This window comes from Neurospora crassa, linkage group III, assembly GCF_000182925.2.
Source record: "Neurospora crassa OR74A linkage group III, whole genome shotgun sequence".
Taxonomy (NCBI): domain Eukaryota; kingdom Fungi; phylum Ascomycota; class Sordariomycetes; order Sordariales; family Sordariaceae; genus Neurospora; species Neurospora crassa.
The window spans coordinates 3,582,721-3,607,691 of NC_026503.1; the positions used below are offsets into that span (position 1 = coordinate 3,582,721).

At 52.7% G+C, this 24,971-nt stretch overlaps 9 protein-coding genes across 10 annotated transcripts; 5 read left to right on the top strand and 4 right to left on the bottom strand.

The window, feature by feature from the left end:
- Positions 1 to 71: 71 nt before the first annotated feature.
- Positions 72 to 2,485, top strand: NCU00363 (hypothetical protein; the record flags this gene model as incomplete). Its single annotated transcript, XM_952741.1, has 3 exons — positions 72 to 354; positions 411 to 1,146; positions 1,219 to 2,485. 3 exons carry the CDS (start codon positions 72 to 74, stop codon positions 2,483 to 2,485), a joined length of 2,286 nt encoding a protein of 761 aa, XP_957834.1.
- An 893-nt stretch (positions 2,486 to 3,378) lies between these two features.
- NCU00364 (hypothetical protein) lies at positions 3,379 to 4,986 on the top strand. Its single transcript, XM_952742.2, has 2 exons — positions 3,379 to 4,184; positions 4,244 to 4,986. Exons 1-2 carry the CDS (start codon positions 3,523 to 3,525, stop codon positions 4,593 to 4,595), a joined length of 1,014 nt encoding a protein of 337 aa, XP_957835.1. The 5' UTR covers positions 3,379 to 3,522; the 3' UTR covers positions 4,596 to 4,986.
- Positions 4,987 to 5,019: 33 nt separating this feature from the next.
- On the top strand, positions 5,020 to 5,665 carry NCU00365 (hypothetical protein). The gene is made up of 2 exons (XM_952743.2): positions 5,020 to 5,094; positions 5,303 to 5,665. Exons 1-2 carry the CDS (start codon positions 5,064 to 5,066, stop codon positions 5,467 to 5,469), a joined length of 198 nt encoding a protein of 65 aa, XP_957836.1. The 5' UTR covers positions 5,020 to 5,063; the 3' UTR covers positions 5,470 to 5,665.
- A 122-nt stretch (positions 5,666 to 5,787) lies between these two features.
- NCU11030 (hypothetical protein) lies at positions 5,788 to 8,339 on the top strand. The gene is made up of 7 exons (XM_001728454.2): positions 5,788 to 6,306; positions 6,567 to 6,597; positions 6,663 to 6,806; positions 6,869 to 6,872; positions 6,950 to 7,075; positions 7,211 to 7,913; positions 8,019 to 8,339. The coding sequence occupies exons 1-7, from the start codon at positions 5,987 to 5,989 to the stop codon at positions 8,188 to 8,190; spliced, it is 1,500 nt and encodes a 499-aa protein (XP_001728506.2). The 5' UTR covers positions 5,788 to 5,986; the 3' UTR covers positions 8,191 to 8,339.
- Positions 8,340 to 9,517: 1,178 nt separating this feature from the next.
- NCU00366 (eukaryotic translation initiation factor 5) lies at positions 9,518 to 12,019 on the top strand. The gene has a single exon (XM_952159.3). It carries the CDS (start codon positions 10,403 to 10,405, stop codon positions 11,678 to 11,680), a length of 1,278 nt encoding a protein of 425 aa, XP_957252.3. The 5' UTR covers positions 9,518 to 10,402; the 3' UTR covers positions 11,681 to 12,019.
- An 822-nt stretch (positions 12,020 to 12,841) lies between these two features.
- NCU00367 (hypothetical protein) lies at positions 12,842 to 15,751 on the bottom strand (the record flags this gene model as incomplete). The annotated part of the gene is made up of 1 exon (XM_952160.1): positions 12,842 to 15,751. One exon carries the CDS (start codon positions 15,749 to 15,751, stop codon positions 12,842 to 12,844), a length of 2,910 nt encoding a protein of 969 aa, XP_957253.1.
- Positions 15,752 to 17,024: 1,273 nt separating this feature from the next.
- Positions 17,025 to 19,418, bottom strand: NCU00368 (hypothetical protein). The gene has a single exon (XM_952161.3). The coding sequence runs from the start codon at positions 19,409 to 19,411 to the stop codon at positions 17,294 to 17,296; it is 2,118 nt and encodes a 705-aa protein (XP_957254.3). The 5' UTR covers positions 19,412 to 19,418; the 3' UTR covers positions 17,025 to 17,293.
- An 11-nt stretch (positions 19,419 to 19,429) lies between these two features.
- NCU00369 (dephospho-CoA kinase) lies at positions 19,430 to 21,477 on the bottom strand. Its single transcript, XM_952162.2, has 2 exons — positions 19,543 to 21,477; positions 19,430 to 19,446 (listed from the first exon to the last, which is right to left on the bottom strand). The coding sequence occupies exon 1, from the start codon at positions 21,249 to 21,251 to the stop codon at positions 20,421 to 20,423; it is 831 nt and encodes a 276-aa protein (XP_957255.1). The 5' UTR covers positions 21,252 to 21,477; the 3' UTR covers positions 19,430 to 19,446; positions 19,543 to 20,420.
- Positions 21,478 to 21,852: 375 nt separating this feature from the next.
- NCU00370 lies at positions 21,853 to 23,720 on the bottom strand (the record flags this gene model as incomplete). 2 transcript variants are annotated; one of them, XM_011395521.1, is made up of 4 exons in its annotated part: positions 21,853 to 22,207; positions 22,257 to 22,450; positions 22,591 to 22,783; positions 23,163 to 23,720. In XM_011395521.1, the coding sequence occupies 3 exons, from the start codon at positions 23,718 to 23,720 to the stop codon at positions 22,443 to 22,445; spliced, it is 759 nt and encodes a 252-aa protein (XP_011393823.1). In that variant the 3' UTR covers positions 21,853 to 22,207; positions 22,257 to 22,442. The 2 variants fall into 2 exon arrangements, with proteins under 2 accessions (XP_011393823.1, XP_011393822.1); XM_011395520.1 differs by having other exon boundaries at positions 22,257 to 22,783.
- Positions 23,721 to 24,971: the final 1,251 nt, after the last annotated feature.

The window sequence follows — 24,971 nt, forward strand, 5'->3', positions numbered from 1 at the left end:
GGAGTGCCTACGCCGCCACCGTGGTAAAGTGAAAGCATGGAAGGGGTCGATCCAATCATTCGCTTGTCAATATGACTTCTACTCAGGTTCTATGTCTAGGAGCATCGTCGTGGCAGCCTAGACCATCGACAACGCAACGACCTTCACGATCGCCGCTCATTCCTCAGTCATGGAGACTTCTCCTAGTGCCCCTATTTCTCACCATCATCCAAACCTCCCACGCCCAGCTCGACCCCATTAGAAACTTCTGCCGAATTTTTGGCCACCAAACCGCCGTGATCGACAACAGGCTCTACATAGACGGTGGTTTCATCAACTACAACCCCATCTCCCAGTATCCGGCCAACTACACGAGTGAGCGATTCTGCCACCCTGCCGCGGTACTCTCACGGCTAACGTTTGTCTCACAGACACCGCTCTCCTCTACCTCGACCTCTCAACCATTACCGAATCCGGCATGCCCCCTCTCTTGTCCACCTCTCCACCAAAGAACTCTTCCGTCCCCTCCGTTCACGGCGCCGCCCTCTGGGCCGACCAACTCAACAAGCGATTGTACCTCTTTGGCGGCGAACCTCCTCCTTCGCTTCCTACGTCGAATTACTATCTGCCCTCGTTATGGTCCTTTGATGCTGTGTCGGAAGGGTGGGGACTGGTTGCCCCCAAGAACAACCCAAATCAGGTGAAGATAGACGGAGTGTCGTACGGAGCTGGGGCCAGTGTGGAAGAGAGAGGGGAAGGGTATTATTTTGGTGGATGGATCACTGATAGTAGTACGGGGAATTCGACGGGAGTGGCGTCAGGGGGGTTGGTGAAATTTGATTTTGATGAGGGACAGTGGTCGAGAAACGAAGGGCCTGATCAAGATGAACATGCAAAAGTAGGGTGGGCAGAAGGAGCTATGGTGTTCATCCCCATTGGGGATGGCGGGATGTTGGTTTACTTTGGGGGACTGATGCAGAGCCAAAGTGAAGATGATAAAAAGAGTGGGAATATGACAACAGAAGGCCAGCCGATGGAGATGATTTATCTGTATGATGTGCTGAGTAGTAAGTGGTACGTGCAGAACGCAACGGGGGAGGTTCCGGGTAAGAGGAGGCGGTTCTGCGCCGGTGCGACGTGGGCAGGTGATAAGAGCAGCTATAATATGTGAGTGTGTCCTCTGGTGGCTCCTCTTCAACCCCCTTTTCTGGCATTTGGTCACTGACAAGATGCCGACAGATACATCTATGGCGGTGCTTCGACTCCCCCAGACAACCACCCTGGTTACGACGACGTATACATCCTTACCATTCCCTCCTTCCAATGGCTGAAGCTGTATCCCAAGCCCTCCGACAACTCTGATCCAAGTCAGCATAGCCAGCAAGGGGGAGCTTACCCCCATCACTCTCTGACCTGCAACGTCATTTCCCAGGCCCAAATGCTGATCATTGGAGGAAGCTTCCCCCTCTCCACCGATTGTGATGTGCCCTCCCAGTTCGGCACACATAATCTCGACCTAGGCGAGCAAAATGCCAAGAAGGAACCGTGGCAGTTGTTCGACACAAATTTGACCACGTATGCCGTGCCGGATGTGGTGGTCAAGGTAGTGGGAGGTGGGAAGGACGGCGGAGCGACCAAGAGGGAACCTGAGAAGGGCTGGGCACATCCGGATTTGAAGGTCTTGCTGACGAGAGAAGCAAAGTTTGCGGCGAGAACTGCAACGCGGAGTGTCACGAGTGCGACAGGTACTTCTGATACGAACAGAGGAGGGACAGACCTTTCGAAGGGGGCAATTGCTGGAATCGCGGTTGGTGGGGCAGTTGCTATTTCTGCAGCGCTGGTCGGGGCTTGTTGGTTCATCAGGCGACATCGACAACGAAGGATTCTGGACCAGAAGAACAGAAGGGAGAAGTCTCTTGCTGATGGCGCCAGGTTGGGTACTGTAGCTTCACACTCGGATGTGCCATCATGGAGCCCGAGGATGACGGCTACAACCGGATATACATCCACAAGTCCGTATTCTGATGGCTCGTTCCAGAGACAGCAACAGGGTAATAGCGCTTTTTCGGTCAATGTTCCTCACCCGCCCGCGGAGTTGGAAGGGAATACGTACTGGCAGGGGCCAGACGGCGTAACGTACGAGCTGACAAGTCCGGGGTCGGTGGTATCTGAACAGCACCAGCAAACTCTCCAACCCAAGGTCGATTCTCAAGGACGGGTGTGGATGCAGGTCCCACCAGCAGGAAGAGGTGATCATGGTAGTCCTATGTCAAGGCATGGGACAGTAACTAGAATTGAGTCAGAGTCTGGGACGCCCACAACAACAGCAGCTGACCCTCATGGAACGGAGTCCCCGATATCACCGACACACTCGTCGACAGAGCCACAAGAACTCGGCGTCAATCCGAAACGCGGAAGTACGGATGCCACAGCAATCTTGACGGGTTCGGCAGGCTGGGATGCGGCAAGGGGAAGACCTAAGCATCACACTTTCTATCATCCATGAACAGGCGGTTTCTGCTATAGTGTCTCTTGACCTTTGTCAACAGAGATTCTGAAGTTTCAGGATTGTTTGAGTAAGGGAGAGTAGAAGATGGCCTAAGTCTACCAGTACAATACCTGTATGTAAACATACCAATGATTTTCTTCTGGCTTTGTCCACGTCCTTTTGTTCTTTTCATTTTTCTTTTCGTTGCTGCTGCTGTCGAGCGACGTTGAAGTGATATCAGAACGTACGCGCGGAGGACTGAAGGGAACACAACCTGAAATGTTGAAGACTCCTCGGGTTTGGTAGAGTTGAAGTCAAAGAGCCGAGACCGTCCACAGAACGTGACTGCAATCCGTTCAATTGCGCACCGTGGCCACAGGATGCTAGGTGATACTCAGAGGTAGTCACACCTTCCATTTCCTCGGCTGATATGTCAGCTCAAACCTATATTCATTGTCGCTCTTGCTCCTTTCATTCAAAGGGAAGGCGCGATAACTGGCAACCAGTCAGAACGGCAATTGTCACAACTCGAGAATCCAATGATGACGTGATGGGTGTGCACTTCCATCCTCTGGGAAGGTCCGAATGGTGAACAAGTTTAGGGCGATGCCCTGATGGATGCTTTCTGATCGAGATGTCGTCGCTGCACGTTAAAAAAGAATACGTCGATCGCCTCGTAGAGTACCAGGAGCTTCATCATGGCAAGTGGTTCTTTTTCGGTGTTTGGTGGCAGGTGTCGAGTTGGATTGCAGACGTGAACACAAACAATAGTAGTATGTCACAGCTCAGGAAGTGATAACTAGGGCCGTAATTACGGTAATGCCTCCACCCTTTGTGATCCACAGTACCAAAACCGGGCTGAACATACAGGTGGGTAATCGTACTACATATAGTATTTACAGCGGCATATTCGTCACCATGGTAACGACAGGCTGATCAAATTGTCCGGGACAGTTACAGCGCGACAATCTCGATCTATCTCAAATTATCTCCCACTTTCTCATTCCCGTCTTTCCACTTACAAGACACGAAGCCGTCCGCTCAATACCGCAGCCATGGAACCCTTTCGACCGGCGCCTACCGAGCCGTACCGCGTGCTAGTCCACAATTACCCATCCCACGACCCCGACTCCAACCGCTTCGCCCAAGCCTACGAGTATGAGACCGATGGCCTCAAGAGAAACGCGCTTATCTTTCTGGGTGGTCTTGGTGACGGCCCTCATGGTATTCCATATGTCAAAAAGATAGCTAATGCTATTGCTGGTGAATCTGACTACGCGGTCTACGAACCCCGACTCAGCAGCGCCTTCTCGGCCTGGGGATACGGTAGCCTCCACAACGACGTCAAGGAAATCAGTGCTTTGGTCAAGTATTTGCGCACCACGACGTTTAAGATGGGCAGGATCGTGCTGATGGGCCACTCCACGGGCTGTCAGGACTGCATGTACTACGCCACACACGGCAATGAGATGGGGCTCGAGAAGGTAGAAGGGTTCATCTTGCAGGGACCAGTGTCGGATCGCGAGGCGATTCTGGCAGTCTTTGAGGAGGAGTCGCCCGGGAAGGGACAGGCAAGGATGGACTTGAGCGTTCAAGTTGCGAAGAAGATGATAAGCGAAGGAACGGCGCAAGATTGCATGCCGCGAGAGTGGTTGCCAAAGGAGTTTTGGGCTTCTCCGGTTTCTGCTTATAGGTGGTTTTCGTTGGCGAGCTTTGGGTGAGTTTTCTTTGTCCGTGTTGTGGTCAACAGTGCTGACGATGAATATCTCATATCAGCGGTGACGATGACTACTTCTCGTCGGACCTACCAGATGAAAAACTGGCCGAAATTTGGGGCAAGGTTTCCATGCCGACTCTTATTCTGCCATCCGAGAACGACGAGCACGTTCCAGAGTGGATCGACGTTGTCGATATGATGGCCAAGTGGAAGAGATTCTGTAAGGAGGATGTAATCTCGAGCTTATCGGGCCTCATCCCCGAGGCAGATCACCGAGTGGAATTTGGCCCGGCTGGGGAGCCGGCGAACCTGGCGCAAAGCTGGCTCTGTGATCGGGTGCATGCCTTTCTGAAGCAGCTGGAGCGGCACGGGCAAGAAGAAGCCATCGATGCTGCCACCGAGTCCCAGTAATTTGTGACCGATAGCCGTAGATAACATGTCAGGAATCAAACGGGACTTTGGTGATATCCTCGCATTCGGGGACTACTCAAGAAACCATGGATGACTAATCTGGATCAAACATACATCGCGGGTCCCTTTCATGATGGTGGTCCCCGTAATCACTGGTGCCCTCTCCGGGACACCGGGACGGGATCTTTGGGTGCCGCTGTTTGGGATCTTGGTCGCCGAAGTGCCGCTGCGGGTCTTGGAATCCAGGTCGCTATTGCCCTGGCCCGCCTGGCTAAGCCCCGGGAATTCGGCGACCCTTTCACTCAATGATACGAAGGGGCATGCCAACAGCTATAACAAGGCCGTCAAGACAGAAAAACACATCTTTGGTCCAACTATATAAAAGAAGAATATACCATCCCGCAACTATCGCATTTTCTTTCCGGTCAACCATCTCCGAATCCAACATCCCAAACTACCTCTACCAAAATGTGCATGAGCGCGACTTGCCCTACCTGCTGTAAGTTTCCGTATCGCCTGCCGAAACTTTCATACACAGCGTATCCAGTTCCTTGTCTTCCTCCAAATCACCCCCCCCCCCCGCATTTGCTTATCGCTGCCTCTGACTTCAACCCCGCCATCGCTTGTTCGAGCTCTCAACATGGTCTCGTAAACCGGGCACTCGAACTGATCTAAGTTCATTTCTGTTCACTAACAACTTCCAACAGCTAAGCAAGCGTGGCGTGGCTGCGGCTCCCACGTCCCCTCCGTCTTTGCGGGCGTCCCCGAAGACAAGTGGTGCACCTGCGAGCCCAAGGTTGAGGTCAACGGCGTTCAGTACCCTCCTCAGGCGAAGTCTACGGGTTTTTTCAGCGGACTGATGGGTGGTAAATAAGCGGGATGATACCATGGCGTTCATAACGACGGGGTCGAGAAAACTTGGGATGATGATGGGGGGATACTTTGAATTGGCAGTCAAACATAACAAGACCACTGTTGTTCGGAACTATATGCCCGGCATCGGCGTCGTCATGAGGGGTCCGAGGGGGCCTTTGCACTTGCTGCCTTTCATTGATTGGTACATTTCACTCAAGTTCTCGGCTTGCACTGGCCTGGCATTCTCTATCAATGACTTTTGCTGACTCACCTATCTTCTTCATTTTTCATTGCTCCTCTCGCCTTATCATACCTAGCCGACAAAGCCTCATCACCCATCAGTGATCGTCAAGGTTGACAATTCCTCTCCACCCAGCCAAACAATGACACCCTAAACCTCACCTTCTTCCCCTTTTTCATTCTCATTCCCATCCATACCACATCCTACTTCCCTGGTATCTCCCGATCCCCCTTATCCCCATCCCCTTTCTCCCCTTTACACCACAACCTTCCCCCTCCCTTCCCATAACCTAACCATGACCCTCCTCCTCCTTCTCCCCATCATTATCTTCCTCCTCCACAACCTCATCTACAAACCCCTCACCTCCCCTCTCTCTTCTCTCCCGGGCCCTCTTTACACGAAATTCACCTCCCTCGTCCTCAAGTACCATGAACTCCGCGCCAACCGCACGCGGTGGATCCACGCCCTCCACGTCCGTTACGGGCCCGTGGTCCGTATCGCCCCGAACGAAGTGAGCTTTGCGTCAAGGGAAGGGGTGAAGGAAATTTACTGCTCCGGTGGAAGCGGGTTTGATAAGTCGGGCTGGTATGATTTGTTCAAGATATACGGACGGAGGTGGGTATTGTACTTTCTCTTTCTTTGTTTCTGGTGACAAGTGGGGGAATCTGGGAGTTGGTAGCGAAGATAAGTGTGAAAGGTGGCAGGATGGGGTTGGGCGGGGATAGGGAAAAGGGGGATGTTGTTTAGAGGAGGAGAAAAGTGGAAAGAAGAGGAGGATGAGGAAGCGGAGAGGGAGTGTATTGCGGTTTCAACATATCGGATGGCTTGGTTCATATGCTTTGGTCTCGAGGTGCTGATTTGTGTGCTCTTTTCAGGACGATGTTTACGTTTTTGAAGAAAGACGACGTGAGTCTAGTCACTGAACGTAGCATGAAAATGTACTTCAAAGCTGATGAATTTCATTGTTCAAGCATGCGAAACGGAAACGAATTCTCGCGGACCGCTATGCCAACAGCAATGTCATGCGTCAAGCACCTCTCAGTGGCATCATCGAACGGGCGGACAGGGTAGTCAAGAGGTGTGCGGAGTCCTTGGATGGAAGCCTCGATCTATATGTAAGCTTATTGCACAATATGACACGAAGGCCGTGGCAACTTATAACTGACCTGCTCCCTAGATTTGTAAGTTTTCTTCTGGGTTCTATGATGAACACCACCAAGTAAATGTTGAACTCAACAACTTACACTCCAGCACGCAGGCCTTCACTCATACGCCTATGACTGCGTAACGCACCACTTGTTCCATCCCTATGGGACGGATTCGCTTCGGAACAAGCAAGATGAGGAGATTATGCGTGAAATAACGTTCGACGACAGTTTGCAGAGTGAGTGCCCCAAGTGACCCCCCCCCCCCCCCCCCTTTCTCCCCTCCCCCACGATTTACAAACCCACGCCAAATTCACTGGCCACATGGACGAAACGAATGGCTGACTTACCTACTACTCGCCGAAAAAAAAAAGATCGCCAACTAAGTTACTACAGTCCCACCTTGCACAAGGCAATCTCCAAAATCCTCTACATCTGTGGCATCAAGCCGCGCGAGACTCCTCTAGCCGATAAATTTATCCTCGACACCGCCGCCAAGACGGACGCAGCACCTTTCACCCTTCTTGACCGCCTTCACAGTGTGAGGTTGGGCAACAGCAATGGTGATGGGGAGCACGGCGGTAAAGACAGCAAAATCGCACAGATAGACCAGCTCGACATCGCTGCAGAACTCCTCGATCACATGGTAGCCGGCATCGATACCACTGGCGACGCGCTCTGCTTCCTCATGTGGGAGCTCTCGCAGCCGCGATCTCGTCAAATTCAGACCAAGCTACGGGAAGAACTGCTTTCTCACCCTTCGTCAGACATCAACTTTGACAAACTCCCCTACCTTGACGCCGTAGTCATGGAAGGCCTGAGATGTTTCCCCGCCATTCCCATGTCTCTCCCGCGAATCGTGCCCAGGGGCGGCAAGACCATCGACGGGTATTTCCTGCCGGAGGGGACGACGGCCAGTTGCCAGGCATATTCCATGCATAGGATCGATATGGAGGCATGGGGCCCTGATCCGGACGCGTTCAGGCCGGAGAGGTGGTTTGAGGAGAAGGGCGATGCGGCGAGGAAGAAGTTGTTCTTTGCGTTTGCTAATGGGGCTAGAGGGTGTATAGGTAAACAGTAAGTTATCTTTTGTGTTTTTTCGTTTGCTCCCTTTGGTTTTTGTGTGGGTGTGTGTCATGGTCTGAGTTTGGACTTTTGAAGTGTGTCTGACATGGTGAGCAGTTTGGCACTGGCCGAGATGAAGATCTTGCTTCGAGAGGTGTATTCCAAGTTCACTACGGTGCCGGATAAGACGATGACGGAGGAGGACATGGAGATGGAGGACCAGCTTATATCGACAAGGCCGGCTGGGCTAAAGTGTCTGTTGAAGTTTGAACCGATCGGTGGGCAGTAGGTGATGGTACAGGGGTCTTGCGGGATGTGTTTTAGACGGCTTGTATTACAATAGATGTAGCTGTAAGTATAGATGTTTGACAGTCTTGGTGTCTTGCCAAATGGCCACGAAAGGTCATCAAGAGATTTAGACAAGTTGTTTGTTTGCGAGCTATGAAAGTATACATGATACCTGCAGCCAAACAGATGCCCCTGGCTTGAGAATGAGAGACGCAGAGGTGAGAGATGCCGTCCCTGAAAGAAACCGTACACAATACCTAACGACTTAGGTGCATAGTAATTGCCTGTTTGGGGGGGCGCTTTGCCGGATACAGATCTACCTAGATATTGGTGCGGGCTGGTTCTACACTAGCTTGTCGCATGAGTCTAGTGTACATACCTAGAGGTAGTTGACTTGGTTAAGCGTTGATTGATATTGCCGCCTTCCCTTGACAAAACATATCGCGTGTGTTTCGGATTCTTCCCGAATGCCGCCCATTTTTCACATCCCCGTAACTCCGAAGTTTCCCAAGGAGAGAAATTGGCTTTCCCAGACAAGCTGTAATTGTTGTGAGACACCCAGGCACACGGCGGAGAGGGAGACCGTCACTTTCACTTGACCGACAACTACAAAGGCCTCCTCCGCCTGGCTCGGTTACTGAAAGTACAATGAACCAAAGTGGAACTGGTCTCTGGTGTGGATGGATGGACATTGCACAGACACAGGGAACGCCCCCATCTGCGTGGATCTTCTAGTGTATACCGGCTGGTCATCAAAGAGTCCCGCCTTTTCATCCGGCCTTCTGTGTCCAGGTGCCTTCTGGCCACCGTCCGGCGAGTCAGCTTGTTGCAAGAGGCATTCCTTGGGCCGGAACTCGAGCATCGAAAGCAGAGGCGTGGAAACGCCGAGTGGATGAGGGGCAAAATGGCATCAAAATCTTTCAAGTTCCCTAACTTGCCATTCGGAACATACGCCATTGCGCGTCCGTCCTGTTGCTGTGCTGCCCGTTGCAGTGGGCGGGGAGATGGTAAGCAGGTAGGAATGGAACGCGACGGGACCTTCTTCCATTGTCGGTGTCGAAACGAAGTGTGTGAAAGAACGAACTGCACGCAGTACCTGCACGGCAACTGGTGTTGCCTGGCTTGGAGAACGGACACATGTCTCGGGTACTTTGCCCATAGCCCGCTGGTGGTGGTGATTACCTGCCAAACAAGAAGTACCCTAGACTTGCTCTGCCATGAGCCACAGGTACTACACTAGGTAGTGTACAGTACATGGGGGGGCTAGCCAGGGCACCACGAAAATCCTTTGGCCGACAAATCCTCTTGCTTGCTCGTCCAGTGACTGCCCGCCTTGTTGCCCGTGCCCGGTTTGGCTCCATTCTGCAGCACCGATCCACATCCACTTGCTTTCTCGTCCTTTTTTAAAAACTCTTGCTTGCTGCCTCTTTTTTGCCAAACTAACCTCAACTTCATTCTACCCATCAACCGCCATCAGCAGCGACATCGTCCTTGAATCTATCCAAGACCACAAAGGCGACCGGGCTCTCTGTCCATCTGTCCATCAACTCCACCTCCCCCGGATTTCGGGTGCCGCACCACGGAAGTGAAGTGAATCCACTATCCCAGCAGAAACCCACACAAAGTCACTCGACTCCATCCGCTCCGCTCCGTCAAGAAAAGGAAGCCCGCTCGTCACAGAGGGAGAAAAAAAATTTCGCTTGCCTCAAAAGCCATCCTCTCCCGCCCAGCTTTCTGTTCCAGCACCGCCCAGGTTCAGAACAACAACCACCACCAGACCCAACATAAGCATTTTGCGCGACACAGCGTTGTTTATGTATCAGCACGACCAGCACGCCGTCTTCCGACACTCTCCCCCCGTCAAGCTGCATTTTCGCATATCGCGGAAACCCTGTAGCTTCCAACAAAGTACCGACGGTTGAATCGCCATTCCCACGGTCGTCTGCCAGCGTTAATGCCTACCTTCGACTTCGTTAACCACACGGTCTACCCTATGTCAACTCAAAGTACTCGTCAATAACTGACCCCTTTGGCTCGTCTCGCCTCTCGATCTTCCTCACACGCTCTCCGTGCAACAAGAAGCCTCGCTTTCCACGACATCGTCGACCAGTCTACTAGTCTGCCCTCGTTAGGTATCGTCTACCAGACTCCCAACAAACTCCAACAAAACAATACTACAAACATCATCCTGTTTCGCCGTCAATACCGCCAAAATGGGTGCTCTTATCAACGTTCGTCGGGACAACCCCGACCCCTTCTACCGCTACAAGATGGAGCGTATCCAGACCAAGATTGAAGGCAAGGGTAACGGTATCAAGACCGTCGTTGTCAACCTCAGCAGCGTTGCCCAGTCCCTGGCTCGTCCCGGTGGCTATTTGATCAAGTACTTTGGTTTCGAGCTTGGTGCTCAAACCAACATTGATCCTCCTGATGACCGCTGGATCATCAACGGCTCCCACGAGGCCGCCAAGCTCCAGGATCTTCTCGATGGCTTCATTGCCAAGTTTGTCCTCTGCAAGAAGTGCAAGAACCCCGAGACGGTTGTCCAGATCAAGGACGAGAAGATCACTCTCGACTGCAAGGCCTGTGGCCAGCGCAGCAAGGTTGAGCCCCAGCTCAAGCTGACCTCCTTCATCCTCAAGAACGTCCCCAAGAAGAGCAAGAAGGACAAGGCCGAGCGCAAGGCGGCCCGCAAGGCTCGCCAGAACGGCGGCGATAAGGAAGGTTCCGGTGACGAGAACGGTTCCGACCAGGCCTCTCCTGCCATCGAGGATAAGAACATTGAATATGCTAGCGACGATGATGAGCTCACTCGCAAGATCAAGTCTGAGGCTCAGAGCTTGCAGTTGGGCAAGAGAGAGGCTCCCAAGGAGGAGGAGTGGGCTGTCGACATGAGCGAGGAGGCCGTCCGTGCCCGTCAGCAGAACCTTCCTGGCGAATTCAAGCAGAAGCTCGTCCTGAATGGTGAAGAAGACGAGGAGGAGGAGGGTGGAAACACCGTCTACGACCAGCTCGGCACTTGGATCGAGGATGAAGCCAAGGCCAAGGGTGGCATTAACAATGTCGACGATGTCGAGATCTACCTCAAGGCCAAGGAGCTCGGCATTGATGCCAAGCACCGCACCGTCCAGGTTCTTGTTCAGTGTCTTTTTGACGAGAACATTGTTGCTCAGATCCCCAAGCGTGCTCCTATGCTCAAGAGACTCGTTACCTCCGAGCGTCACGAGAAGGCCCTCCTTGGCGGTACCGAGCGTCTCCTTGCCGACCTCGGCAAGGAGTCTTATGACAAGATTGTCAAGATTCTCCAGCTCTACTACCACCACGACCTCTGCTCCGAGGAGGTCATCACCAAGTGGGGTAGCAAGGCTTCCAAGAAGTACGTCGATGGCTCTACTTCCAAGAAGATCCGCAAGGCTGCTGAGCCCTTCCTCACCTGGCTCGCCGAGGCCGAGTCTGAGGAGGAGGAATCTGAGGAGGAGGACGATGAGTAAATCATGTCCCTCGCCACTGAGGATACTACTTCCGTTGCCGCTTGATGCCTAGTCTAGCTTGCTCTTTTGTGTTGTTTTGAGGATGCAAAACCCAGAAGCAGATGGATAAATGCGTGAAAGGGTTGCGATCAGTTTTCTCCACTCACTCTCAGGTCTTGGTTCATGTTTGTCCCATGGTTCGCACTCAAGGGATGTCTTTTCCTGTGTCTGTGTATCGTTATCGGGGCTTTCATGGACGTCATCTAGTTAGTCGTTGAATTGACACGTCACTTATATCTCTACATATTCCAGTATACTGCTCAAGCGATGCCAGAAACATAATGAATGCCTGAATCTCTCTATCCTCCGAGCCGTTGTAGTCCTTTCCCGAAGCGGCTACGAGATATCATCAAGATCAAAGTGCCCGAGACAGTCGGTTCCGGGTGTAGGCGCCTTCATGTCGTTGTCGACGAAACAGTGCCCCATCGAGGTCTACCTACTTCAGCACATCGGGTTCCACTTGCTTGTTAGCTACTCTCTTATGGTCCCAATAATCTCCTCAGCATTATGTGTTATCGACTTGATGTTCGTGAGTGTCATGGACGAGTGCTCACTTTACTGTTAAGATGGCACCACTACGGTAGTACATCACGTTTAACCATGATGATGTCAAGTTTAAGCATCCATTTGGCCGTCGGTTTTCATTACAGGGTTCGTGATACCAAGGAAATCAGCACCAGCATCAAAGACCAGCGTCACAGGAAGATGTTGCACAGGATGAGATTTGATCATCACCTGTCCTTTTTCATGATCATCAGCATAATTTTCACACAAGCAACCTCAGGCACACGTTCGTCAAGTTGGCTCCTTTTTCTTGAAAACCCTGCTAAAGTCCCTACGGTTATGTCCCATAACCTCTTTGTAAACCGAAACCCCTAAATCATTACGAGAGAGACATTCGTTACGTTCCATATCTTGGAACCACTGACCGATCATGGTACCAGTCCCCGAAACCCCTGAGAAGAAAGCTATAAACTGTCCTCATCTCCATGAACATCATCACTGTTCCTATCGAACCGACAAATGAACCAGCCGAACTCCCTGGATATCATCTTGAACCAATACTCCTGAATGTTGACTGTAACCTAAATTTCCCAAACCGATCCTACTTATCACCATCAATTAACGGGCCCTTCCCTTTCCCTTATCCTTCCTTGGAGGTGCCTGGATACCTCCCAAACTCTGAGCAGCCGTCGGGTCTGCCCAAGGTGAATACTGCCCACCATGTCTCGATGGTCCAGCCTCCACGTCGACCTCAGAAGGAAACTTGCGCGCATCAGAAGCGTACAAATGGCTACAGGAAGCCACCGGCGCGTAGAGCGCAGGGCCTGGTTGCGGGGCGGTGGTGGCGTGGCTGGGGTAGTAAGGGGGCACGGGGTAGTTGTAGCTCGGCTTCTTGAGTCGAGCATCCGCGAAAAGGTAGGAGCCAGGAGGGGCTACATCCTTCGGAGCACTATAAGGCGGGATGTACCTGTCGGGCTTGTACGTCTCCTTCGCCTTGCCAGCGGGTAGGACAGGACTTTGAATGCTCGGGGTCGAGACGTTGGTGGGCCAGCTGGGATTCGCCGGCAACGGCTCTTCGCGCCAGCTGCCGGGGATGCCAGTCAGCTTGGGCGTCTGAATGTCCTTGCTGGAGCTGGTATTCTCCTTGGGAGCCGGCCGAAGTGTCACTGGAGTGGACACCTTGGATCCGCGAGGAGGTGTGGGAGGCAAGTTCGGGGGAGGGGAAGGGTGCCGGTGAGGTGTAGGAGGGACATAGCGTGGAGTTGATTCTATTGATGCCTTCTGCCAATTGCTATGGGTGGCGAACTTCGAAGACTTGCCCCTCGGAGTGTGCTCTTCATCGGCAGATACATACTCCTCTGCTTCGAAGTAGCGAGTATGCGTGCTTGTTCGACTGTTGGGCCGATCACCATCGGGGTTGACGGTTGACTCGTGGCGAGGAGCCTCGGTATGGCTCTTCGAAAGGTGATGAGGGTAGCTGGCACTGGGTTGCCGACGACGAAGATTCTGCACAGAGACTGCCGGCTTCGAAGAATTGTTGCGAGTGTCTTCAGAACTCTCGGGAGCGTCCTTAGAATCGCTCTTCGGGGTATTCTTAGTTGGATCCTCCCAAATTGATCTGGTACCTGTCTGCCACGTCGCTACACTGTCTGCGCCGGAAACTCGCTTCTTTCTCTCCAAGTCGGCGGCTAGCTTTACGCATTTTGCCTTGTATTCGTCCAGTTCCCGTCGAAGCTTCTCCTCCTCCGTCTCTCGAGGAGCGCAGACATCGATTTTCCTGGGGCTAGGAGTGGGTAAGGGTGGCAATGGCCACTTCTCCTTTGGCGACTCGACTTGCGCAATGGGACCAGGCAACGAAAAGTGTTTCTCGTCCATGGTCTTTGACTCCAGGACAGGTGCAACCCAAGTTGGTATCACTGGCGTGGACCACTTTTTCTCGGTGATTGAAGGCTTCTGACTCGGTTCATGGATAGCTGCATAACCATTCAAGCCCCGATCCTTCTCTTCCCAAGGTGCGACAGCTGGGGAATATGATGCAATTGAGGATCCAGCACGCAGACCGGATAAACCGACCGCGGCCTGACGAACGTGGGTAGGAGCACTGAAGGCTGGAGGATGGGTAATGTCTGGGTGATATTGCGAGTCAGGTTGCGCGGGAAGTTGGTGCCTTGACTGGTAGTCCTGTCGGTGAGGATCTTTTTGGAGATGAGAAGAGTGCTGGGGGTTCTGTGGACGGGAATGATCGTGAGAAGCTTGGTGGTACTTCTGTGGGTTGTACTTATCTGTGCGAGGGGCATTGTGCTCTTCAGGTCGATGGTAGTCTCGCGAGGCAGGGCGGTGGTCATATGTCTTGTCGCGTGAAGGATCGAACGACACCTCTTTAGACTTCTGTGCCGAAGATGCTCGTCGTTCAGCCTCTTTTCTAGCATCAGAAGCCTCCTTCTCCTTCTGAGCAGCGCTCCTCGCAGCCTCCTCTACGGCCCTTTGGCGTTCGCGCTCCTGAGCTTTCCAGACCTCATAGCTCTTGTTGCGTCTTTCCTCGTCCTCCAGCCACAGACGCCTTTCTGCATCCGCCAGCTTTTGGCGAGCCTCCTCTACGGCTTCTTCTCGTTTACGTTTCTCAGCCATATAAGCCTCCATAAGCTTGCGGTTCGTCTCATCTTTCAGCTTTTGACTGGCGAGCAGGTCCGCATGCTTCTTCTTCTCCGCAAGGTGAGCTTTCAGGAACTGGACGTCCTGCTCGATCTTCTGCATGCGTCCATGCTTTCCTTTCTCCTCGGCGGCTGCTAGCTCTGCCTTGCGCTTCTTTTCCTCAGCTGCTTTCTCGGCAGAACGCTTCTTCTCGGCGACTTCTAGCTCTGCCTTGTACTTCTGCGCGGCGGCTTCCGCGTCCGCTTTGCGCTTCTTCTCGGCAGATAGTTGAGCTTGTAAAGCCTTCTTTTCCTCCTCTTTTTGATTGAGGAGTTCCTGTCGGCGCTTTTGCTCAGTAGCTGCGTTCTCAGCAGCGCGCTTCCTTTCCTCTTCAGCTGCCTCCTCCGCAGCAGCGCGCTTCTTTTCGGCAGCTGCCTTCTCCTCTTCCAGTTTGCTCGCCTCAGGAGCAGCCAGAGCACGCAGGCATTTCACGTCCTTCTCAATCTTTCTAAAACGGCTCCATGCGCTCTCCCATCGCTCCTTGTACTCACAATGCCACCTGTCACGATTGAGCGCAAATTCCAAGCGCTCGGCTTCATCTTCAAGCTTGAAAATGGCTTTCTTGTGTTGTTCACGCTTCTTCTGTTCAGAAGCAGCCATAGCACGTAGCTCCTCGAGCTCCTTCTTGTTTTCGATGAGACGAGGCCGTAACTCTTGCCAATGGCGCTTGTCTCTGTTGTACTCGTACCGGTTGAGGGCATTTTGCTGGCGCTCAACCTCTTCTTCAAGCCTGTATATGGCTTTTTGCAAGTGCTCGAGTTTGTCGAAAACATGGCTGCCGATTGCGGTAACAGCCGGGGCGAAGGGTCCCACGACCTGCTCGTTGGTGGGCGACATATTGTCGATGTGGGAAAGCAGGCGTGGAAATTCTGCCACGAACCGCTGTGGTGGTAGGAGGAAAGTAATCAATTGTCAGGTATGTGGCTACTATCAACGAGATGTTAGCGCGTATGATCCGCAGGGCTCGTCGCGACGAAGGCAAATGGATGTGAGAAGGGAGCAAGAGACTGACATAGAGATTTTGAAATGTCGCGGGTGACGTGAAAGAGATCGGGGAGATATTGGTGATTTGCTTTGACGCAGAGAAGTGATGACTCGGTGGGAGGGGTGAGAAGGTGATATGGACGAAGACTTGAAGGTGCAAAAGTTGTGGGAGTGGAAAAGGATTGGACTTTTGGCTGAGGTTTGGCTGGGGGTGGAACGGTTCATATACTCTGCGGCCTGGGGAATGAACCTTTCAATACTGCCCCGCAAAGTGAAGTGCGCTCGACAAGTGAAGGGGGGTTCCTCAATTTTGTTTTTGTAAAAGGTTGCGGATGTTGGTCTGATGTGCACTCGACAGGTGAAAGGGCCTTCCTTAGCCTTGGCTCAAGGTTGTGGCTCTGGTGAAGGGCAAACCTCCTCACAACCCCCCATTTGTTGTCTCGCACCGCCTTCTGATTCTCTGTACCAGGCGCGGATTCATCTGCCATCGCGACTGTATAGGCAGCATCTTGCTGGATCGACTTGTCAGGTTCGGTATATCGTCCTTTTGCACAGAAATATGATCCGGGTGGTGAAGTGGTCCACCGGCGCAAGGACAGGTTTTCTAAACCGCTTTCGCCGATCTAAATGTAACATGTTCAGTACATGATGTATGCTTTAACAGGATCTTCTAGCCTGTGCTTGAAAGCTAGTGGTGTAAAAAGCCTAGGAAACGGATGTGTGGAAGTGCCGTGTGGATATGCTGCGATGGCTGACGGTATTTGAATCTGAATCTGAACTTGAATCCATGTAAGATGAAGCAGAAGGAGAAGAACGATATGATGATATTGTGCTATGCTATGTCTACCTGTAAAGTAGGTGCGATGGGGCTACCCGGTGTCAAGAATGTCCCGCATCAAGAGGCGCCAATATGATACTCTTGGAATCGGAGATGTTTTGTACGATAATTACACTCAAACTAACGCCAAAACTATCTTTTGATCATCGCCCCGTTAGTAGATTTGGAAAGACAGGAGCCGGTACCCACGTGTGCGCGTGTAGCCATATCCTAAAAATAGGGAAATGAGGTACGTGAAGTTAGAAAGAAGCCCACATAGACAGACAGGAAGTTGGGAGGAGTGTTACCCCTGATGAAATAAGCAAGTTATTCGTTAAGCTAGAAGAAAAACTACCCTTAATCCCTTCCGAGAAACGTTGTCGAATACCTATTCTGGTGCACTAACACCCCACGTCCCATTATTCCGTAAACCATACTCCCCAGTCTTGACCAACCGCGGCAGCCATCTCATCGCCCCAGACTCAGTACTTCGCCGGATCGACCTTCTTCTCAGCCGCTATGGGATAGTAGTTGTGGACGCTGGGGCTGAAACGTTGGCCAGAGTTATTAGGATCCAGCTAGTTTCTCAACCAGCTGCCGGGGGGCATCGGCGTTTTGAGATCTCGGTATTGATCATTCTGTTTATCCAAGGTCGAAAGAGGAAGTATAGCCACCGCAGGACCGGGGGCACTCGAGCGCTTTGAGGGTGTGGGAGGAAGGCTGGGAGGGAACGATGGGTGCCAATAAGGAGTTGGTGGCACGTAGGGAGGGTTGGTTCCGATAGGCAGTTTGAGCTTGAGTGACTTGGCGCGGACATGCGCTTTGGAAAGCCTCTCCGTACGGTTATCGTTACTTGGGCTCAAGTCCTCCGCCTCATACTGACGGGAATGTTTTGTCGCCCGGCTGAGGCTTCGACCATTGTGGTCGATATTCGAGTCTCGACCGTGGCCTTCCGTGCCGCACTCCCAGTGCGATTTGCGAGTGTCATTTTCAGGAGCAATATTCCCGGTCTGAACGGCAACATCCTTCAGTACAACCTTGGCAACGTCTCTGGAGCTGCCATTGGCAGTATTTTCAGGAGCCACCTTCGTGGGATCCTCCCAGATGGACTTGTATCCCGTCTGCCATGACGCAACGCTGCTTGCGCCATGGCCTCGCCCTTTCCTCCCCACCTCAGCCCGTAGTCTGGCTATCCCCTGGTCGAATTCCCTCTTTTCTTCCCGCAATTGTCGTTGCAGCTTCTCTTGTTCACTCTCTAGACGAGTGGGAACCTGAGGCTCATTGTTGCTAGGAGCAGGTGTGGGTGGCAATGGCCATTGCTCCTTGGGAGTCTCCACTCCCGCAAAACATGAGCGCTGAGCCGGAATGACCAAAGTCTGCTTCATTACCTGCGGTTCGAGTGTAGGAGACTTCCAAGCAGGTACAGGGGGCATAGACCAATTCGGGCTGGGAGCCGAACGGAGACGATTTCGGTGTGAGGGTTCCTGATGTTTCGATCCATAGGCTTTTGTGTAGCCAGAGCGACTTCGACCCTCGTCTTTGTACCTGGCAACCTCTGGAGCTTCGTCTGAGCTTAAAGATCCAGCCGGTATGCCTGAAAGACCGACTGGCATAGAAGGTGTAGACCAATTTGGCCGGGGAGCCGAAGAGAAACACTCTTGGTGCAAGTGTTCTTTCTCTTTCGATCCGAATGTACCTGCATAGTCGGAGCGGTCTCGGCCCTTGTCTCCGTAACAAGTGACATCCGGAGCCAAGTCAGAACAGAGAGACACCGCAGGCAATCCAGAAAGACCGACCAGCACTGAAGATGCTGATTGGGCCTGGCGAGGGCTTGCATGCCCACGCGGATGATGCTTCAGATGGGAGTGGTCGATGGTGGGGTATTGCTTTATCGATGAGTGTTCTTGATCCAAGGGCTTCAGAGGGTAGGGACTCTGCTCTGGCTTCCATGGATAAGCCTGACTGGTGGATGGGCGCTCGTTCTCAAGGTCACGCTTCCGAGCTGTCTTGTCCTTCTCCATCTGACGACAGCGTTCCTGCTCCATCCGGGCTTCGTATTCCTGCTTCACACGAGCAAGTGCCTTCTTCTCAGCCTCTTCAGCTTTGAGAACCTCCTCCTCGGCCATCTGACGGAGGCGCTTCTGCTCCTTCCAAGCTTCCTCATCCTTCCTGCGCGCCGCTTCGCCCTCCCGCTGTATGAGGGCAAAAACACTCTCCTTAGCCTCTTTGATTCTAAGAGCCTCCTCTTCGGCCTGCTGCCGACGACGCTCCTGTTCTTTCCTGGCCGCTTCGTGCGCCTGCACTTTTCGAGCGAGAGCCTCCTCTTCAGCCTCTTTGATTTCAAGAACCTCGAGCTCGGCAAACCCGGAACGCAAGGATGCAAGTTCCTTGACAAGTGATTCGTATCTTTTGCTTAACAGCTCATCGGAGGGGTTGCCGGCATCGGTGGGAGCAGACGTGGGGTCAAGCTGAGGAGAAAAGCTGTAGAAAAGGTGAGTCTGATTCCGCGAAGAATCAAACGATACCCTGCGCTTCCCCAAGTGGCTCTTCTTTTCTTCTTGAAGAGCCTCGGCAGCCTCTCGCTCGTTCTCAAGGCCACGCTGCCAAGCGGCCCGAGCCTCTTCCTCGGCCTTCTGATAACGGCGCTCCCGCTCCTGTCGGCGCCGTTTTTCCTCGGATGAAATTCCGTTAGGCATTTTCGTGATTGATATTATGGATATGTATATAGGTACTGCCGATGGAGTGTTAGAGCATGATTCCTACATAGACAGTTGCGGGCTTCCCAAGTGGTATTATTTGTGCAGTTCAAATGGGCTGGGAGACTAACCTAGGAGCTTGGATACGCTTCAAGCGGAGTTAAAATGTGTCGGACGGTGGAGGTTATTTGTGATGTCGACTTCTGTTGTGGAGGAGGATGTGATGTGCCGTACCAGATGTGACGACTCTGAGGAAGGGAGGGTGTAATTGTCTAAGGCTATATATAGTGATCGAGAAGAGTGTTCAAGGCGCAGTTGGCTTGAATGGCTGTTCTACTATGAGAAGACTGACGACTATGAGGAAAGAGACAAGAAGTGAAAGCTTGCCGCGGGGAGGGGAGGGAGGAGGGTTTATATACTCTGCGACATAAGAAATTCCAGTTCCCAAATCACCTTGCAAATGGTTGCTGTTATCAATCTGATAGTTGGTTGATCCCAAGCTCACCTCGTCGTATCGACCCTGTCCCTATCATCGAGACTATTCAGTCGAAACCAAAACACCAGCTGCATGGTGAACGGCTTTGTTAAACGGCCAACGTCCATAGTCTCCGAGCAGGACGAGAACCAAACCTTGATAACAAGGGGAAAAGGGACAACAGACCATATATCATGGCGTCGCTAGCCGAGCAAAACATCCCTTCAGTCTGTATACCACCCACCCACCATTGCCATCGTTTTGTCGTCGCTGTAAAGTGAATTGCCCTTTTGACAGACAGGCCCGGTGGGTCTGGAACAGGACGATAACAGAAACCTTGAAGACATGAAAAAGATAAAGTGAACACGCCAATTCACCCTCCTTACTGAGGAAATGTCACCTTCACTCCTCTGTCATCTTTCCACTCTTTCCGTCCACATGTCCTTCTCCTCGACCATCCTCAACTCATCATCGTGCTCTCTCGCAAACCCATCTAGAGACTGGGCGGGCTTCAACACAAATCCCCCTTTTCACTCACAGCTTCGCCCTCTCCGCCTCCTTCTTCTCCTTCCACCTCCTATCCACCCTCAAATTCGCCCAATAATTCCACAACGCACTCACCACCGCCGCCGGCGGGCACATCCACAAGAACCACGCCCACCACCTCGGACTATACTTCTCCACCACCCCCTGCCAAAACACCCTCCGCACCTGCTCCTCCAACTCTCTCTTATCCCCATCATTCCAAACCACGCACCCCCTCCCCTCACCCCTCTCCAGCGCCCTTTCTGCCTTCTCCCTCACATCCCCTTGACTCCTCACCCGATTCTCCGCATCCTCCTGGCTCAAATGCGGATCCCTAGCCCTCAACCTTTCCATCTGCACCTTCGGATCCTTCACTCCAACCACCAATACCGTCCCGCAGAACTTGTCCAACTGACTCTCAAACAACAGCGGGATATCCAGCACCACGGCTCTATACCCCTTCGCATACGCCTTCAGCACCGCCAGCGCCATCGCCTTTCTTACGGCTGGGTGGACGATGGAATTCAGACGGGCGCGGTCCTTGCGCACCTCGGGGGAGTCACCAAAGACACGGCGGCCCAGGGCCGGGCGGTTGAGGGGGCGGCCTTTTCCTGTGGGGCCGTTTTCGGGCATGTCGGGCCCGGAGGGAACGAGGAGGTCGGGCGTGGTGGGACCAAAGTAGGAGACGATGGCGTTGTAGCCGGCGGTGCCGGGCTCGACGACTTTGCGAGCGAGAAGGTCGGCGTCGATGATGGGCAGGTCATAGGGGGGCGAGGAGAGGAGGGAGGAGACGGTTGATTTGCCGGTGGCGATGGAGCCGGTTAGGCCTATGAGGAGCATCTTGGTAGTTGTTTGGGGGTGTAGTTGTTTGATGAAGTTTGAGCTGTGTGTACGATTGTAGGATCGATTGTGTGCAATTGCCTGAGGTGTATATGGCTTTAGTGTCTATTTACAAGTATACGTTGGTCATGTTGATACTAGGTATTCTTCATGAGGTGATGTCGTTGATGTTCCCCAAAATGGGCGGGTCGGGCAGGTGTCAACGATTGGTTCAGACACATTGCGCCATCCAAGGATTCAGACGATGCGGGGGTGGGGTCACATTCCACGCATCCGAACAAACAGGTAAGTACCCACTGAGCTTCATCTAGTCGTCAGTGTTTACTCCACGAACAGCCTAGTCATCGCACTAACAGACATACGGCGTGATATGTGCCTTATCTCATTTGGCATATATCTCTTGCAGCTAGAATACTAACAGAAAGACCTCGTTGTTTATGCAGCAATGCTGTACACAATGTCAGGTACCTCCTTGCATATTGACAACCTCCATCATTCATCACAAGGGGTGCTCCTAGCCAACCTTGAACGACATCGTTCCATTCAATCTCAGTTCGACAACCTTTCGATGACAGTCTTATTACCTCGACAAGCACCAAAGCTAGACAACTGGATATTTGATTAAGCACTGCTGTGAAGGGGCCGATATCTAAGTATCAAACATTCTACAAACGCAATTGCCTGTTGCCACTCCTACTTTCATGCATCCATCTGCTTGCGATGTCAAGCAAGAACTAAACCAGGTAACAGTTTGACGTCGACTCAATGTGCCAATCACAATTGTTACCTCCGGAAACTTCAAGCCTCTGTTTGCTTCCACTGAAGGCAAACCCTTTGAGCCGATTGATCGCAGAATGAAGAGGAAAACCAGAATCAAAACAAAAGACGCAATCCCAAGCGCCAGTGACCGAACCCGCAAAATGCCGAACCTTGCCAATGATGAATGGTGATGGTGTCTACAGACATTAGCATCCGATGCCAACAAGCGCATGCGGAACAACTTACCAAGAAACCCGTCTCCTTATCTCCATCCAGGTTTAGGACTGCATGCGGACGGCATAGAAGACGCCATCGTCGGTCATGTACCAGCGGCAGTCGCCAAGGTTGTCAATCGTGAACCTGTTGCGCAGGGTCCAGTTTCCGTCGACCTCACGGCAGCGATACATGCGAGACGGGTCATCGTCGGCGGGCTTAAAATCCTGTGCCTCATCCATGTTGTTCTCATAAGCGATCTGCTCGTTGTTTGCGGCAACCTCACTGGCGGTGAGGCCCACGCCGAGAGCGGGCTCGGGATGAACGGCACCGGGGACCGCAGGCATGGGGGCAACTGGAGCATTACCTGCAACGATCACGGTCGCGCCCGGGGCGTACGCAGGCTGGGGCTGAGCCATCATCATGGGCTGGCCGGGGACAGGTTGGGCCTGGACCAAGACCGGCTGCATGGCAGGCTGCGGCATGACAGGCTGCTGGACGATATAACCGGGCGGAGCGGCGCCGGGAACCTGCTGCATCGGAACGGGTATTCCGGTAGCCTGTGACCAGTTAGCAAATTTTGACTCTCGAAAAAGCTCGTTTATCAGCGGCGATATGTTGGAAAGCAGCAAGCAGTCAGGACACGGGAAGCAGTAGTTCACTTGAACTACTGGCAGTGAGGAGGAAAAAAAAAAAAAAAAAGAAAAGAACAAGTGGAAAGCGCAAATCAACGACACTTGCAAAGTATTGCTGTTGCTGCTGGTCCCAAGTCGGGTAGAGTCCGGCCTGCCACTGGCTCTGACAATGGCCATGGTATTGGCTCGGGTACTGGTACTGCATCTGGTAGGGAGCCTGGTTCGGCACCTGGTATTACTGTGGGTACTGCTTCCCAACTACGGGCTGATGCATGCTCGAGGACGGAGAACAAGTCAGACTGACCATATACTGAGCGGCCTGCTGGACAGGCATCTGGAGACCAAGCTGTCCGTCGTGCCGCGGGGTATAGTAATGAAGCTCAGGGCCGGTGGAGGTGTCGCCAACCTGGGGTTGGAAATGGACGCCAGTATTGGCCGGGGCGAGGGCGTACTGAGACATGTTGACTTGGTAAGTTGTTGGGAGGTAAGGGATCACGGTCTGGCACTGGGCGGTTTGCTGGTTGTAGCCGAGTTGCCACGGTTGGAGTTGTTGATAAGGCGACGCGGGGATGAAGGAGGGAGGGTATGGCGCGGCCTTGTGGTCGGCTTGGATTCCTCCCGGGCCTGTGTGATGAGTGAAGACTTGTTGAGAGGACGTTGAAACTCCCGGGTCGGCAGGCGGAAAGGCGGGGTAGTGCTCAGGACTGGTCGGTTCTTCCTGGGCAGGTGACTCTTCCTGGAATGAGGGACGCTTGCGCAGGGCGGACTTTAAGGGGAGGGGCTGGACGTCCTTCTCGAGGCCTTGTTGAAAAGAAACCCTCTTTGGAGATTTCAAGTTGCCCTTGTCTGGAGGCGCGCCCATGATGGGTTTGGACGCAAAGTTGGTTTCTCAAGGTGGACTTCCGGCGTGTGCGGTGGTCCGGCTTGAGTGGAGAGGGTTGTTTGTGAAAAATACGAGAGGAAAGAGGGCCCGAAGGAAATGAAAGGGAAGGTGCAATGGGTGTAAGTGCGCGGCGTGGGTTTGAAAAGGTGCTCGCTGACCGCCTCCACTTCTTGCCTTGGGGTCGTCGTAGAATCTTCACCACCAGCACGGCTGCCAATGCGTTCCCTCTAACATCGATTTTTCAGAGTGTCTTGTGGCAAGCTTCCGCTTCAGCGCGTGATCCTCTGCTGCTGAATCCGCCCGTCGTCGGGTAATTTTCAGAGGTGAAATCCGTGGAAGTGAGTGGTAAGTAAATGGAAAGTGATCCGCTGTTGCCTGGGGAGCGCAGAAACTGAGCGCGAGTGAAGGGATCACGGCAAGATATCCACATGGGAAACCTGCAGCCCCGCGTTGAAGCCAAGCAAGTTTGGATCTGTCGTTGAGTCCTCGTGATCGTTGTCCTGCCAACAAACGCTCCTTCCTTCAAACAAGTCTTCGAGTCTGCTCGATGTCCTCGGATCCAAGAGAGAGTACTAACCCTCAGAGATACCTGACCTGCTGCTGCTCTCGATTTCTTGGGTGGAAATTCTGCAACAAGGAAAGCAAACAAACTTACCACATCGCGGAGCTCCCAGGCCCTCGTGCTCTCGTTAAAAACATAGTGATAGTTGTCTCCGTACCGGTTGACCGGTTCGCGCTCAAAGTCGACGTCGGCAAACGGCCAGCAAGGAATGCAACAGCACATGTTGACTGCTTCTTCTCTAATTGCTCTGATTGCTTTCGATTCGGGATATTTTTGCCGTTGCCGTGGCAGTAATGGTTGTTCTTCCCAATGTGCGGCGAGCGCGGTACAAAACAGGAGTCGAGTTGGTTTGAAGTTTTGTTGTCTGTCAACTGCGGAAGCGCAGTTGAACGGAAACTCCGTCTTTCATCTGCCTTGGTCTTGATAAGATACTTGGCAGAAGCCGGCCCGGGCAGGTATGAGGCTCCCGCAACCGAAAAGGGGAGGCACAGCCCAAAACACTCTAAACCCACATGACGACCCGACTATGACCATTGTTCTTGGTGTATGAAATTTCTGAAAGTATGCCTTGGGAGTATTTAGACATGATCTATGATACCCGCCTACTCACAGTAGGAACATTACATCTCGTGCACCTGATCATCTTGCTTGTTGATATGTCACTTACG